We start from the raw sequence: 17,273 nt of genomic DNA on the forward strand, positions 1-17,273 counted from the left end.
ATTCTAAAATTAGGGTAATTAAATGCCAAAGCGTTATCATAACAAGTTTTAAATGAATTTACTTTTTGGGATAAAGAAAGGATGGTGGCAGAAATAAGGGGGAAAAACAACTGGCATATCCCTACCTGAACCAACTGGAGATGAGCCAACACTAAGACTTTGTAAACTTCCATTCCTGAGCAATGTAGGAGATTTCTGAAGACTAGAGCTTGTTACACTTCCTGCAGCTGATGCTACAGATGATGTTGGTGAAGCAGAAGATACTGAGAGATGAGAAACATTCTCTTGATTTTTGTTTCCTTTGGGTCTACCAGGCCCGTGCTTACTTTGTTTATTTCCTTTTCTTTTCTTTTCCTTTACAGTTTCTTCTTCTATGCCAGAAGTTTGAGCCCGTTTATATCCTGCTGTTGGAAGGCTGGGATTACTCAAATCTCCGGGTGAATTCTCAAAGCTTTTAGGCTGTGAAATAACAGCTGAGGTCGAAGGAAGACCAATTATGGAACTAAAACTATTTACGCCCCCTTCCTGGCTTCCAGACTCTCCTTTATGTACATCTTTGGTTGACGATGACTGTTGGGAGTGAGTGTAACTGTCATTACGTAGATCAGAGTCTGTAAAGCTCAAGAAATCCTGGGGAGACTGTACTGAACTTCCCGAAGATGATTTTACACTGCCTGGAGTTCCTGAAAAACTGCCTGTATAAAAAAAAAAAAAAAAAAAAGGGTAGGAAAAGAAAAAAATTGATGGGTGGGAAAAGAGCTAACTATAAAACTTAGGATGTCGCTATGTAACAAAGCAAGATTTTTTTTTAAAGGTTATTACCAAAATCAAGTTTACCTACGAAATTATTTTTTTTAAATACTTTCCATTTTATAGGTATTAAAGTATTAACTCTGGGATTGCAAACTACTACTTGTAAAATTACCAAGATACAAGATGTGTTTTATTTAACCTACCTTTTTCAAAGGCCTCCCTTAATTCTTCCCCAAATACCTCATGCATGCTTGAGGAAGGACATAAGAATAGCAGTTTCAAGGAGACTCTGTCAAGTCTACAACCAGACTCTGAATGGTTGAGGAAACTTCCTCTCTTTCAAATACTGAACTTACTTATAAATGTTCCCAAAATACAGTAAGAACCAAAAGATATTGCCTTTGGTTTTAAGTTCTGAGTTTTAACTTCAAGATAATATTGGTGAAAGTTATTATTTTAGTTAAACCTAGATTTAATAAAATAGTGATGATCACATAAAACCTAATGTGTACCTTACAGTCTCACAATCTACCTTCCTGCATTGCATAAAAAAATAACCAGTCATTAACATTGTTACTGCTTTTAAAGCAAAATCATAGGACAGGTAGCTCTCATGAATCACTTTCACGACTGCTGTTTCTCCCAACTCTTTAGTTACAGTAACACACTATGTTTTCATGGATACAACAACTTTAAGATTCTTATTTAGCTGATAGAAAACAGAATACGGCTGGGATGAAACAACAGTTTGGTCCATCATCCCATTTCACCAAACCCTCCTCAGGCTTGCAAAATGAAGTAACATGTATTTAAACTTAGTTGTGACTACACATCTATATTTTATAAAAATAAACTACATCATATTTTAACTGTGTTTAGAAACAAAAGTTCGAAATACTGTGTTTTATTGGAGTGGAAAGGAACCTTCAAGCTAACTGTCAAATTTTATTGCACAGAATATTCAGAAGGAATCACACATAAATCCACCTAAATATTTACAAAGAAACTCTTTCCTCACATGCAGAATTTTTATCTTAAAGTCTCAAGGTTTTGAATTTTAAATTTTAAGTTTTTAAAAGAATATTAATAGTTCTAAAATTTAACTCTTTCAAGAGAATGTTTTCTGTTTTACAGCATTAATTGTATCTAGTGAGCATCTTCAGTCTATGTCTATATAGAAAAACATACACATCAAGAAACCATTAACATTACCATCAATCATTTAAGGGTAACTGCAATTTGCCACTTAATTAGCAGCTATAAAGTAGTTCTTTATTACCCCCATTCTGATCTGTCACCATCTGTCTTTTTTCTACACATTTTTGTTGTTACAGCTGGTGCTAAAAGCTCACTACAGCGTAACAAATACTTTACATTTAGTATACATACTTTCTATTTTTCAAACTCAAATACTACTTGAAGTGAAAAAAATAAAACCTATAATCTTAGACTTTAAATTTCAACTTACAAAACTTTATAAAATAAAACCTCAGATATGAAAGCATAACACATTCTCTACCATATTTTAAGAGAGGCAGGGAAAAACTCTTCAATTTTCTGATGTTTATGAAAATAAGAGATTTCTTTTTTAAGTGAAATAGTAGTATGTCAAAGATTAAAAATGCAATTTAAAAGTGGAAAATAAGTTAATTACAGAGAACGAGATAACAGAATTCTGCTGGTATCACTTCTTAAAAATGTGAATGAAGTAACATTAAAAATACAGGTTGGTTTACTATTTGTTTTCAAGGCAGCATAAAAATAACAAATTCAAACTATCAAAATGAAACAATAAATTTGGCATTTTATCTCTATTTTTTTTACCTCACTTGTTTTTGTTAGAAAACATCCACATATTAATGACTTGGAAAGATAAAAGTCCAAAATAACTATTAGTTTAAAATATATGAATGTATTATTTTTAATGAGTGGTCAGAAGACTATGCAATCTCTGTATATATTCAAATTATAAACGGGTTGATCTAAAGAAAACTTAAAATTTTTTAATTTATTTTCTTATATTTTTGTTAATTTTGGATAGTATTTGATTTCTCCCTCCGTATAGTCCCTGCAGGTCTCCAACCACCATAGCTCTTCCCTCTACCTACCCCGCCCCCCCACCCCTTTTCTTCTCCCCTGCTATCTACTGGTAGAATCTGGATGTAAGTTTTATTATTAGCAAAATTTTGAATGGGATAAAGAAAAGGACACTGTTTTCCCTTATTCATTTACTTCTGGGGCCAAAAGGGAAGGGGGAAGGCAGTTATTCTATAATAACTAATATGTTATCCTCTAACAGTTTTAACATATTCTCAAAATATTTACATTCACATTTAAAACTATACAAAGTAGAAACCTAGAACATAGGGTTAATGTACTGTAAAGTTAGCTGAATTTTTCTGCTCTCCCTAAATTAGGGTTGCTTAATAAAATTAAGTATGCCCAGCTAATTCTGAACTTAGTTAAAAATTATTGTTTCAGTATTTGTCTCATGATATAATCCCATGCATTATTTGAGATACACTTTATAACTTACTGTCTTAAGTGAAATTTGAGGTTAACCGAGCATCCTGTAAGTATTCATAACTTTACCAAACAACATGTATGGAAGCAGAATTCTACTTTAAACTGTAAGATTTATAAATACATGCATTAAAAACAAACAACTATTATTTACTAAAAATACTTTTACCCTAAAATTTATCCAGCACTTGTTAACCTACTAAATATAATATACCCTGTTCTAGTATTTAGTTTGGAAAGATAAATAAAAAACAATTTATAAAAAGAATGATTATTCTATAGAGCAGGAAAGAGAAACCCACCATTTACTGTTTTTTCTCCCAACATATATAACACAAAAGTAAAGCAAAAGCCCAGAAACATTTTAATAAGGGATACTAGTCTTTGAAGTAATCTTACTATAGCAACTAATCATAAAATAATCTCCAATGATTCACTATTGCAAATAAAAAGTATATTCTGTTAAAAATTGAAATACTACTGATCATCATTCAAACAAGTATTTTTAAGTAAAACTTTATAATTATTACCTTGCTGGAAAGGACTAGCTGCTGACACAGTCGTTCCTGGATTCCTTCCACCAGGTTTCCTTCCCCTTTGACCTGAGCTGTGAGCGGAAGATTTCTTTCCTTTGCTGTCTGACCCTCTAGTCTCTGAAATATCTTTTCCACCAGTTGTGTGGGCAGAGACTTCCTGGAAATTTGCGTTTGTAAATCGTGCTGCAGTATCTTCCAAACGTTTCAATGATCCAGATATAGAATTGCTGCTAGTGCTTGTATAAGTCTAACATTTTGATTAAGAAAGAAAGGAAAATAAAAGAGAACTGATTACATTTTAGCTATGGGGGAGAGGGGAAGATAGCACACTAATAAAAATAAAACCTAAGTACTGGACTTGGAATATAAACATGAAATTTTCTGTTATGTTTATGTTGATTATTTAGAGTGTGTCTGTTAAATCATAAAATTGCAGCAGTTGGTAAATGTACATATTAAACACATTTATTCAGTGACATACCGGAGTACCTATGATAGTACTTTTTTTATATACATACAAGAGCTGGATACAGGCCAGAGATGCAGGAGGGTGAGGGGATTCACCAGAGACAGAGTTGGGAGCAGAACAGGCAGAATAACTGAAATACACTGCTGAGGGGAGCAGCAGGCGGGCCAGGATAGTTCTGCTTCGCCATGTGGGTTGCTTCCTGGCCGGCCAGGGAATGAACTCGTGCTGCAGAGGCTGCGGACTGCTTCACAGTGCGTTGCTTAACCCCTATGCACCACCAGGAAGGCCCTGATAGTAATTATTTCTTAAGCAACATCATTTTCAAGAACATACTTCCTAGACATGAAATTAAAATCAGCTGTACTGTTTAACACAGAGAGGCAACAATTAGAGAAGCAAGGTGAAACAAATTTATTAGAGGACTATATCCATAAGTATCTAGCACAGGTAAGAGCAAAATTTTTATAATTCACGTGAACACTGCTTTTCAAAACTGAAAGTAATAAAGTCTTTAAAACAGAAATCACTTCTTCCAAATATTAAGTTGAGGAAACAATTATAATTTACAGTTAAGGTTTTTTTTTTTTTTTTTAAGATTTATTTATTTATACAAGCACAGGGTACAGTCAGAAGCGCGGGAGAGTGAGAGTATTCACCAGAGCCAGAGCAGGGAGCAGAGCAGGCAGAAGGACTGAAGTACACTGCTGAGGGGAGCAGCGGGCAGCAGGAGAGGTCTGCGCGCCATGCGGGACCCTCCTCCGGTGGTCGGGCAGCTTCGCAACCCAGCGCTCAACCACTGCGCCACCGGGGAGGCCCTATAGTTAAGTTTTTTTAATTAGAAGTATTACTATATCCTAAATTTGATTCTCAATCATCCCCTTGGATCTAGACATATTAGGGAAAAAGAAAAAAGTGATTTGCTAAAAATAAATTTTTACAAAAAGTGATTTTTCTTAAACAATTTGTTTTCAGTTTTTAACAACCATTTTAATCCAATGCATATCCAAATAGCGGCAAATCAAAAGACTATGAAAATGTGAAATATATTATACCAGGTACAACATGCTTTAAAATAAAAGGTTTGTAAGGTCCACTGGATCAGGGATAGTTAGCTTCACTAGGTGAACCAACTCTGAATTTCTATTGAATAAATAAATCATTTTCTAATATATTTATCTGAAATCACTGATATAACAGAAATGAAAACTCTGAAAATATGCAAAACTGGCTTTTTCCTCATATAACCACCACCCAACACAAACCACTAGATAAATTTTAAAAATAAGAAAAAAAAAAAAGATAAAATCAGGTTTCAAATGGTTGGCATTTTTAACAAGATCAATGTTCTAAAAGAGGAATAAGACAAAATATTTTGAAAATCTAACCACCTTTATTGCTGTTTGCTCTGACACTATCCCCCCATCTGACATTAGATTTTTACCATCAAATAGGATAAATATCTCATAAAAACAAACTAATCACTTGTCTAATAAACTATTATCCAAAAATAAGAACAGGTTTCAAAGTAAGTTTTGGGAAAAAAACAAACTCAGATTTTAAATCAAATTTAAACTGATTACATGCCATGGTTTACATTAGAAACTTGAATATTTTCCATGATGAAAAACAGTCACTCCCGAAACCATCCCATTTCTTTTTTTTTTTTTTAACTTTTTCAATAACTTGAATTGATCCTGAGGTTCTCCATCCCACTCACACCTGACCCTAGTGAAGTTAAAACTTCACTATACAAATACATGCTCTTTACTCACATATTTGTCCATGTGTCAAATAAGGAAAGGAGATAAAACTGGATGGAATAACAAAATCAGAAATATATTATTCACTTCCATATACCAATATAACTTAGGACTAACCAAAATTTTCATTCATAGTAAGAACATCCTTGTGTATGCCTGAAATGTAAGTATGTCCATAATTATAATAAAGTAAAAATCAAAATCAACAGGCAACTATAAACCAGAGACATTCTGCAAGGGGGGAGAAGGGAGTAGGATCAAAACAGGGTGGAAAGAGCACAAGGGACCATGGTGATGGTTCATGGGAGAATGGGGGGTGGGAATTTCATGGGGACTATAACCGAGATGAAAATGCATATATTGTACAAAAATGAAAAATGGTGTTAAAAAATATATAAAATAATAATAAATCCAATGAAAATACAATATCTGGGAGAAAAAATATTAAAAGAAGAAAGCAATAAATGAAATTTCCAGTGACAAAAGTCATATTAAATAAAACTATAAAACGTTATTTTAAAAATTTTTTCATACCTAAGTTTTAAAAGATACCACAGATTTATTAGTAAGTACAAAAATCTTGTGCAGAAGATAAACATAACATAACATAAAACATAACATAAAAGAAAAGTCTATATAGGTTTTAGGCAAGAGGAGACATTTATGGTGTTTATATTCTAATTTAAGAGTATTTGTTCCATAGTATTGTTAAAAAATATGTCACTGCAGAATTCCATTGCAAACACACGTACAATCAACTCAAAATCAAGAAGGTGGAGAAAGAGGCAAAAGGATAACAGAAGGTAGTGGAAGAGAACTGAGAGACATGGGCATTATGTAAGCCCAACCTCACAAATCTGTTTCTTTAGTTTCACAGCTAAAAAACCCTCTTAGTATGAGTAACTCACTACTCTGAGGGATTCTAGTACTTAAAACCACACATTTTTAATGCAAATTGATGCATAAAATTGGTATGCAACTGAAAAAACTACTTCAATTGGTATGCAACTGAAAAAAAAAAAAACACTCTTTTTCACTAGAGACAGAACTGGTTATTTGGCCATTTTGAGTCTCTAAAACTGTAGATAAGTACTTTGGTCTATGGAGTGATTTATAGGTAACTTAATTAAAACTTTTTAAACAGACATTTAAGGTATGTATGATTTTTGTTCAATGTTTACTATAATTATTAGTCCTCAAATAGGATGCAATGCCAATATACCAATACTGTAAGTAGTATTAATTAGAAACGACATATTTCCTAGTTCAAAAAAAATTTACATTAGACTCAATTAAACAATGACTTCATAACAGCAGCAAAGAAAATGCAGTTTTTTAATTTTGTTTTTCTTTTTAAGGTGTTATTTGCCTTATCTGCTACAAGGCCTTACAATTCACATTGGAGAGGAGGCAGCAGATGGAAGAAAAATAACCAATAGCTCTGTGCCTTCCACCAACACGATGAAACAGAATAGTACTGGCTAAAACCTTTTTTTGTTATATACTAACTCAACTACCTCACAAAATTCATGAACTTTTCACTAGCCCAACTATCAAATATGAAACAAAAAAGTGTCTTTAAGATTTAAAAAAGGAGGCCTCCCTGGTGACCCACGGGGATAAGACACAGCACTATGAAGGGGTACACAGGTCCACAACCACTGCAGATGAGTTGTATCCCCTTCCAGGGAGCATCAGACCTCTCCTGTCTAACCTGCTGCTCCCATCAGCAGTGCATTTCAGTAGATCTGCCTGTTCTGCTCCGGTGAATCCTCTCACTTCCCTCCCACCCCCAGCACCTCTGGCCTGCACCCTAGCTCTTGTATATATAAATCTTTAAAAAAAAAAAAAAAAAAAAACCACACTTTAAAAATCGAGAATGGGGGAGTGAGCAGCGAGACAAACTTTGAGCAGCTTAATTTATGTATTACTGGAGTACCCTAAAGGGGTAGGGGGGAAAAAAGAAAATATTTAAACAAAATAAATGGCAGAAAAATCTCAAAAATTTCCTGAAAACAATAAACCTATAGTTCAACTAATGCCAAGCAAAAGAAATATTAAGAAAACTCCATGAATACACAACATAATCAAATTGTTTATCACTAAAAACCAACAATGAAGAGAAAAAAGTTATAAATAAGCAGCTGTGGGGAAGGGTGTGTATAATACATTTTTTTTTAAAGAGATCTCTCTTGTATTAAGAAATAAAGGTAAGGCTGAAACAGGTTTCTCACGTAAACAATGTAAGCTAGAAAACAGAAGAGAAAATCTTTCAAGTACTCAAGGAGACAAACTTTCAACTTAGAATTCTATAGTAAGCTAAAAGTATCTTTCAAAAAACAAAGGTAAACAATTGCCATTCAGATAAAAGAACTGACATAACTAATCCCCAGAAATTCAATAGTACACTAACTGCTAAAGGTTGTCTTTTAAACAGAAAGAAAACAAAGGAAATGTTAATCTACACAAAGTAATTAAGAGCACTAGAAACAGTAATTACCTTGGTGCATAAGACATTTTCATTATTTAAATATCTTTATAAGATAATCGATGATTTAGAGAAAAAACAGTAATTAATTATGAGGTTTATAAAATGTGTAAAAATTTGGGGCCTCCCTGGTGGTGCAAGGGGTTAAGAGGCAACCTATGAAGCTGTCTGCAGCCACTGCAGCACAAATTCAATCCCCAGGCAGGGAGCTACCCACATGGTGCAGCAGACCTCTCCTGATTCACCTACTGCTCCCCTCAGCAGTGTGTTTCAATCAATCTGCCTATTCTGTTCCCCACCTTCGTGAATCCTCTCACCTCCCACACCTATGGCCTGTATCCCAGCTGTGGTATGCATAAAAAAATCTTTTTTAAAAATGTGTAAATGGGCCACCCCAGTAGGTAGCGCAGCAGTTGAGCGCTGGGCTGTGAAGCTGTCCACAGCCTCTGCAGTGCCAGCGAGGGTCGCACAAGGCGCACAGACCTCTCCTGCCGCACCCGCTGCTCCCCTCAGCAGTGTACTTTGTCAGTCTGCCTGTTCTGTTCCCCGCTCTGGCTCTGGTGAATTTTCTCACCCTCCCGCGCTTCTGACTGTACCCAGTGCTTGTATAAATAAATAAATAAATCTTTTAAAAGTGTAAAAAATTAAAAAACAGCACAAAAGGCTAGGAATGGACTATATAACGACAAAATTCCTTCACAATATATGAAATAGTACAATACCATTTGAAAGCAGATTCTGACAAGTTAAAGATGCACACTACATAAACCGAAGGCAACCAATAAAACAATACAACAAAGAATTCTTACTAAGCAGACAAAACAGTTCATTAAAAATATTCACTGAGAAAAAGAGGAGAAAAGATGAGGAAAAAATGGGCAATAGAAAGGGATTAGTAAAAGAGAGAGATTAGTAAAAGAGAAAGGGATTAGTAAAAGAGATTAGTAAAAGAGAGAAAGGGATTAGTAAAAGAGAGACTTTATCAATAATCACATTATATGTAAATTACCCATATATCCCACTGAAAGGCAGAAAAAACAACATTCAACAACATACTCAAGACCCCACTATATGTTGCCTATAAGAAACTTCACATTATAAATATAAAGACATAGCGATTTTAAAAGTATAAGTATGGCGAAAATATAACACTAATCACAAGAAAGTTGAATTCATATTATTAATATCAGACAAAGCAGATTTCAGAAAAAGAAACATTACTAGGATAAAGAGGTTTATTTATCAAGAGAACATAAAAATATTAAATGTTTTCTGCCCCTGCTAAGAGAACTTTAAAACACAACAAAAACTGGGGGAACTGGAAAAAAAAAAGCAAAATCTGTAAGTAAGAGGCTCACATCGTCGTCTCAAAAACTGACTAAGTAAAAAAAAAAAAAAAAAAAATCAGTAAGAACAAAGATAACTTAAGCAATATAAATCAAACTGACTTAGGGGTAGTTATAGAAAAACTCCTTAAGAGCAAAATGAACATACACTCATTTGAAAATAATACAAAATGTTTGTCAAGACAAAGTTTTGTATTTTTTTTAAATCTCAAAAAAATTAAAAGAAATTATGTAAGATAGATATTAACCTAGAAATCATAACAGGAAGTTAATGTGAAAAACCTGAAAATGTTTCAAAAGTAAGTAACATACTTCCAAGTAACCATGGGTCAAAAAAAGAAAAAAAGAAAAGGAAACCAAAAGGCATTTATTTGTTCAACAAAATAAAAATGAAAATACAGCACAATAAAATTTTTAAGTTGTGGTTAGTTCACTATGTAGCATTAAATGACTTTTATACAGTACTTCTGCATTTTGGTTCACACCATCTTAATAAGTAAAAGGATAGACAAACTAAAAAACCAACTACTTTTCTTAGAGTCATCAGAAAAGTGCGCTTGCAGGGACAAGCTTCCCTACCCAAAATTAGAGAAAAAAGAGATAGACACAGAGAATCACAAGGTACCCAAGCAGAAATCTCTATGGGAACCAGTATCTTATTAGGAAAACTAAAAGTGCAATTGACAAAATGCTGGTGGCTCAATGTAGACCAGTCTGAGAAATAGACTCCGAAACCATCCAGATATAAGGGAATACTCACAATTTTGTGAGTTTTACCTGCAGGAGCTCTATACGAGGTTTTTCATCATGAATATCATAAGGAAAAATACAGTCATCATCCACTAGGGGAGAAGGAAAGGAACAATTTGGAAATATTCCAAGGTATTCAGTTTATCTTAACAGGGTCTGTCTTCAGGAAAAACTATTCTATCAGGGCATAAACTGCTGCGGTTACTACCAGAGCCTGTCCTGAGGGAATGGAAATACCTAACTTCAACCCCTCAGCAACATCCAGTTCCACCAAGAGGACAGAGGTGGGGAATCCATTGTGAGTTCACAGTTCAGGAGTACAGGCTGACAAAATGAAGCCCTAACCTATCCCCCTATTTTTCAATCACTTAAAATAAAAGTACAGTGGTAAACCACAGTATAACAAATCTGTCCTCCAAAAAGGGAAATCTATGATTCAAGTCTTCTATCCACAGCATCAAGAAGGAACCCATACTACCACCTTACCCTATCCCTTTCAAAAATTCAGTATCTCACCAGATTATCTGCCCTTAAATCTACCAACCCCATTTATATTAGTCAGCAAAAGAAACCAGGTCAATTTTCACTTGCCTCTCTCCCAATCAACTATGTCCACACCTCCCACCATTTCTCAACAGCTAAAATCCTTCCACTCTGCTCTCTGGAACTCAGTATCATCAGGAAAAGCTGTTTATAATTCAACTTTTTTTCTGAATGTTCCTTTCAGATTCTTACAAAATCCTAGAACATCCTTGAATGTCCACCCTGTGGCTATCTCAAATAAATGATGGCTATTTTACTCACTACTCTAGGTAGGGCGGTGGTGTAGGTTTCCTTACTCTTCAATGCTTATTCTAAACCACTCTCTCTTTAAAACCCTCCAGGTATAACATCTCCTGTCACCAGAATGTATCATCATTAGGTCTCATTTTTAGAGTGATTATCAATCCCTTAGGACAAGATTGAGCAAAGAATTAGTCCTCAGTCATTTGCCTGTTTTTGTACAGATCTAGACCTAAGCCGTATTTTTAAATGGCTGAAAAAAATCAAAAGACTATTTCATAACATGCAAAAATCATATAAATTCAGGCTTCAGTGTCCAATAATAAAGTTTTGTGAGAAAACTGCCATACCAATTTGTTTACAAATTGATACAGCTTTCAGTGCTACAACAGCATAGACTGAATAAGTATACCACAGTATAGCCACAGACCCTAAAATATTTACTGCCTAGCTCTTGACAGAAAACATCTGTCCAACACTGTCTTCGTTTCACCTACTCTGGAACACTACATTCCCATGTTTTCCAGAGATTTACACACACACATACACACACAGAGTCCACCTTTTACAACCTCCAATCTCAAGTTGCTAAACAGCCTCTCCACCAATAACTGGTCATATCCTACACTCCATTACTAAATAACTGCAACCCTACAATAATCTTTACTTCATGCATCCTTCTCTCTGACTACACAACTTCACTCTCTACTACTCCAACAATCCTTTAATTCTCCCAGGAACTACAACCCATCGACCCATTAATTATTATTCATCTGCTGCAGAACCTGTTTCTTCTCATATTCTTTTTTTTTTTTTAAGATTTATTTATTTATTATTTATGCAAGCACTGGGTACAGTCAGAAGCACGGGAGGTGAGAGAATTCACCAGAACCAGAGCGGGCAGAACAGGCAGAAGGACCGAAGCACACTGCCGAGGGGAGCAGCGGGCGGCAGGAGAGGTCCGCGCGCCATGCGGGACCCTCCTCCGGTGGCCGGGGAGCAGCCGGGGATCGAACCAGCGCTGCAGAGGCTGCGGGCAGCCTCGCAATCCAGCGCTCAACCGCTGCGCCACCGGGGAGGCCTCTTCTCATATTCTTAAGGACAACAGTGAGGTGATTTTTCTGACTTTTTAAATCACCTTCCTCTCCCCCTCTCCACACACACACTGGATCATTTCTACTATTACACAAACATGTTGCTATTTCTCTCATTTAAAAGATATTCTTTCGGGCCTCCCCGGTGGCACAGCGGTTGAGCGCTGGGTTGCGAAGCTGCCCACAGACTCTGCAGTGCCGGTTCGATCCCCGGCCGCTCCCCGACCACCGGAGGAGGGTCCCGCATGGCGCGGAGACCTCCCCTGCCGCCCACTGCTCCCCTCAGCAGTGTACTTCGGTCCTTCTGCCTGCTCTGCTCCCCGCTCTGGCTCTGGTGAATTCTCTCACCCTCCCGCGCTTCTGACTGTACCCAGTGCTTATATAAATAAATAAAAATAAATCTTAAAAAAAAAAAAGATATCCTTTCTTATCTCCACTTCTCTCACCAGTTACCACTCATTTCTTTGTCCCTCTTTATGGAAAAGCTCCTTAAAGTAATTATTTAAACTGACTTTTCTCCCATTCTATTTCACACCAACTCTAACAGCAAACTGCTCAATAAAGTCATTAATGATCACCGTATGACTACAATGTAGCCAGTCTCATATTATTATATAACATAGTTAACAATTTTCTCCTTTCTTTAACTTGACTTCCACCATTCTATCCTCCTAGTTTACTTCCAAATTCTGACCTTCTAAATCTTCTTTGCTGGTTGTACTAATTCTCCTAGATCTTTGAAGATTGGAGGTCCTCAGGACTGCCTCATAAGGGAGAGAACTGTGCTTACTCTTCCACTTACAGTGTCATCTGGTCTCAAGGTTTTAAATAACTCTACATGCATACAAGTCCCAAATATTAATCTATTGTCTAGAATTCTTTCCTAAAAGACTGTGCATCCAATCAACTGATCAACATTTCCATTTGGATGTCTAACAAATATATCAACCCTAACATAGACAAAACAGTCCCCCAAGATATCCTCCCCTAATCCCAGAAATCTGTGTTATATTATGTTACATGGCAAAGCAACTTTGCTGATATCATTGAGGTTACAGACTTTAAAACATAGAAATTATCATAGATATTCTATGTAGGCTCAATCTAATCACGAAGAAGACATGTAGCAGAGGAGAAATCAGAGAGATTCCAAGTGTGAAAGGTTTCAACATGTCATTGCGGGCTCTGAGATGGAGGGACACATATGCAAGGATCAGTGAAAGCTCTAGGAGCCAGGGGCTGTTCACAGCTGACAGCCAGCCAGTAAAGAAATAGACACCTCAGGCCTACAACCATAAACCCAACAGCCTGAGTGAACTAACCCAGTATCTTCATTTTTGAGAAACCCAGAACAGAGGAATCAGCAGAAACTACTCAGCCTTCTGACCAACAGGACCATGAGATAAAAGGTTTATGTCATTTTAAACACCTAAATTTGTGGTGATTTGTTTTACGTAATTTGTTCTGTCAGCAGCAGAAAACTAATAACATATCCAAAACTTCCCCTCAACCTAGAACACATTAGTCATTCTTGGTTAATACCAACTTCATTGCTTCTAACGTAGCAATTATACGGACCAGTATCCTTCAAATCATTTTCGCACCCTCTCTTTTTCTTACACCTCTCATTTTATCTGTAACAAAGTTATGCACAATCTAATTTTAAATCATCTGATCATCTCTCACCACCTCACTTGTTACTTTCATCTCTCTCTAGATTACTGCGATTACCTGCTAATAGCTTCCCTGTTTTCATTCTTTACTCTCTATATAGTCTACCCATAATGAAGCAGTCAGAGGTCCTTTCAAAGTCTAAGTCAGACTGTCACAGCTCAGTTCAGAAGTCTTCAATTACTTACTTTTCACTCAACTTAAAAAACAAAGGCCTTCCACTGGCTAATCCAGTCTTACATGATTGGCATCTTACCTTGCTTGGTCCCATCTCCTACTGCACATGCCCCTGCCCTGCCTCCCCCACTGTAGGCTTACTCTGTCCCAGTTACCTGTCCCTGTCTCCATTTGTTTTCACATTAACCACATGACAATAATCTTTGTAATATTTATCATTTGCTAAGTAATACTTACTATGAACCACATTGTTCTAATTGTTCTACATGTATTACCTCATTCAATCTCAACAGTTATTTCCCCCACTTTATGGATGATGAAATTAAGTTACAAAGAGGTTAAGTGACCTAACAGCTCAGTAAGCAGGAGAGCCAGAATTCAAAATCACAGAAGGATAAAGTCCACTCCATGGCTCTATTTTTTTAAAGCCAATAATGCCACACACTTATTATCTTTAACTTTCTTTAGCAAGGAGTTACAGAATAAAGAGAAAGTAGGATAAACAAAAATACTTGGAAACAAAAACACTTCTTAAAGGTAAAAATCAGCATACAACTAGTTATTATATGTAACAAAATATGACACTTAAAACTTACTTTTTCTGTTGTAACAGTCAAGGAAGGAACCAATGCAGGTGATGGTTCTGGTTGCTTCTTGTGTTTTTGTTTGTGTTTGTCCTTTTCTTTATATTTCTAAAAATGAACAGACATAAAATCCAATTTAAATCATGATCCATATACCACATAATAAAAAAATGAGATTCTTTTATAATTGTTTAGTAACTTGAAATGCTAACAAATAATTGTTGAAAATACTTAAATCCACTTCTTATAATCATATTTTATATATAAACGCTAATAGCATACTTAATACTAAAGTATTATGATACAAGCAATACTATATATTACTAAGTGCTAAAATATGTAGTAATACTAGTATAAGTTATTTTAAAATGACTTTAGCTCCATTACCACTGTGACCAGCCAAAAACAATAAACCAAAGTCTATGATTATTTGCTACATTTATATCTGGCAAGCTTTTTTTTTTTTCTTGTTGAAAACCCCAAATACTTCTTGTGTATAAACCACACTTGAAAATTCACATAGCAGTTTCACATGCACTATCACATCGTAATAGTATCAAATTCTCCATCGCCATGCATTAAACTCCATGACCCACAGACCAGAGACTCAGACAAGAATTTCTTTACTGGTTTACTTAGAAAATGGATGAATTGGTAATCTCTAACAGAAGTAATTTAGATAAAGCTATGGTCTACTGCTTTGCTTTAAAGTGCTAAAACTGATTAAATAAATATAAGGAGTTTAATTAAATAAAAAATAAGTGACATATTAAGAGCCCAACTTTAATGTAAAAAAATCTTAACCATATTTTTCGAATCAGCAGTTTACTACTCTTTAAACAGTTCATTCAACTTAATGATTTATCATGGTTAAATTTAACCATTCATAGCACTTATTCTGTTCAAGACATGAAAGAACTAGTATCATTAGATCTACCCTAAATGAGTTTTCACACCACCAAAACAAAAAGCATAAAAATTAAGGATAGATGTTTTATTGTAATACACAAGCACTGTCACTTTTCATTTTAAATTCCTGACCTGGAACGTCAATACTTTAATGATGAAAAAGCATAAATTACCACAATGATATTTTCTTTTCAGATTTTTCAGAAAACTTTGATATATCATGACCACCAAGAAATCATGCCTCCATTTGCAATATGTCACTGCTCCTCCCAACCTAAGATCTCCTCTTCTCCATTCCCATGAATCTGAGTTAGATCTGTGACTTGTTTAAGCCAAGTGATGTGTTGGCAATGATGTACAAGTTTGGAAGTCTAGAGCTTTAAGAAATCTTGATGACTTCCACCTTTGCCCCCTCGAATCAAAGCCACCATGTAGAAAAATCAGTTCATATTCTCCTGATAGAGAGGTGAAGTAGAGAATAAGACCATTTAGAGAAAATAGAGGATACTCCAGCCTATAGTTGCAGCACCTAGCCCTAGACGTGTGAATAAGATCACCTTGGACCACCCAGAAAGCCACAAACTGAATGTCACTTCTTCAGTAAACCTAGCTCATACCTGCTAAGCTTTGCCTATTGTAAGCTATTACAAGTTATGGGGTGTTTTATCAAGCAACGGTGGATAACAAGACTAGAATTCAAATTTGGGAGTTAAAGAAAGTACAAATTAAAAGCAACACACACTACATTTTGGAAAAAACATATATACAATCTAGTTTATGAATATAAAGTTTAAATGATCCTTGTCTATTTTTCTCCCATAAAAATAACAGAGAAGTCTTTCTATCCTTTTTCATGTTCCACTTCCTCTATTGGGTATCAAGTATACAAGACATGAGGCAATCTGAAAGAGAATGACCTTGAATAACAAGGTAAACAAACCCACAAAACTTGGAAAGTACATGGGAATAAAAAGCAAAATATGCACATGCACATGTATGTGCAAGTAAAGAAACACATGAAAAGATAATAGAAAGCAAATCATGGACTACTATATCTCTGGTCTTCATCCATCTATGATAGGATATGTCATGTTTTATGTGCTATATTAAGAAATTTATTTTGAGAGAACTGCAAATGTTGAATGGAAGAACTATGCACAGACTATATCCGTGTTATCACTGGGCAAAATATGAATTACAGCAATGTACTGACTTTCACAAAATACAATGATTTTAGAGATCAACAGAACAAAAGTAAATTCTAGGGAAAGATTATTTATGAATATTTAGCATAAGGAAGGGGTTCTAAATCAGGAGGCAAAGACTGAGATTATTTCATAATGGCATTAGAAAACTTGGTGCATAATCTGGAAAGTAGCTTATAAAAAACAAAACAAAGTCCAGACAGATGGATTATTTTAAAGAGTTAA

General features: G+C 35.2%; 1 protein-coding gene across 1 annotated transcript in view; it reads right to left on the minus strand.

Moving 5' to 3' along the window:
• The window catches only part of MLLT10 (MLLT10 histone lysine methyltransferase DOT1L cofactor), a gene marked incomplete at both ends in the record, with an annotated part of 193,663 nt that overhangs the window by 58,588 nt on the left and 117,802 nt on the right, over window positions 1-17,273 (minus strand). The window contains 3 exons of the mRNA XM_084254011.1: window positions 126-695; window positions 3,807-4,059; window positions 14,947-15,042. Of these exons, the coding sequence (XP_084110137.1) occupies window positions 126-695; window positions 3,807-4,059; window positions 14,947-15,042 (919 nt within the window). The remainder of the gene's footprint in view (window positions 1-125; window positions 696-3,806; window positions 4,060-14,946; window positions 15,043-17,273) is intronic.

Source organism: Talpa europaea (assembly GCF_964194135.1).
Source record: "Talpa europaea genome assembly, chromosome: 14".
NCBI classification, from domain to species: Eukaryota; Metazoa; Chordata; class Mammalia; order Eulipotyphla; family Talpidae; genus Talpa; species Talpa europaea.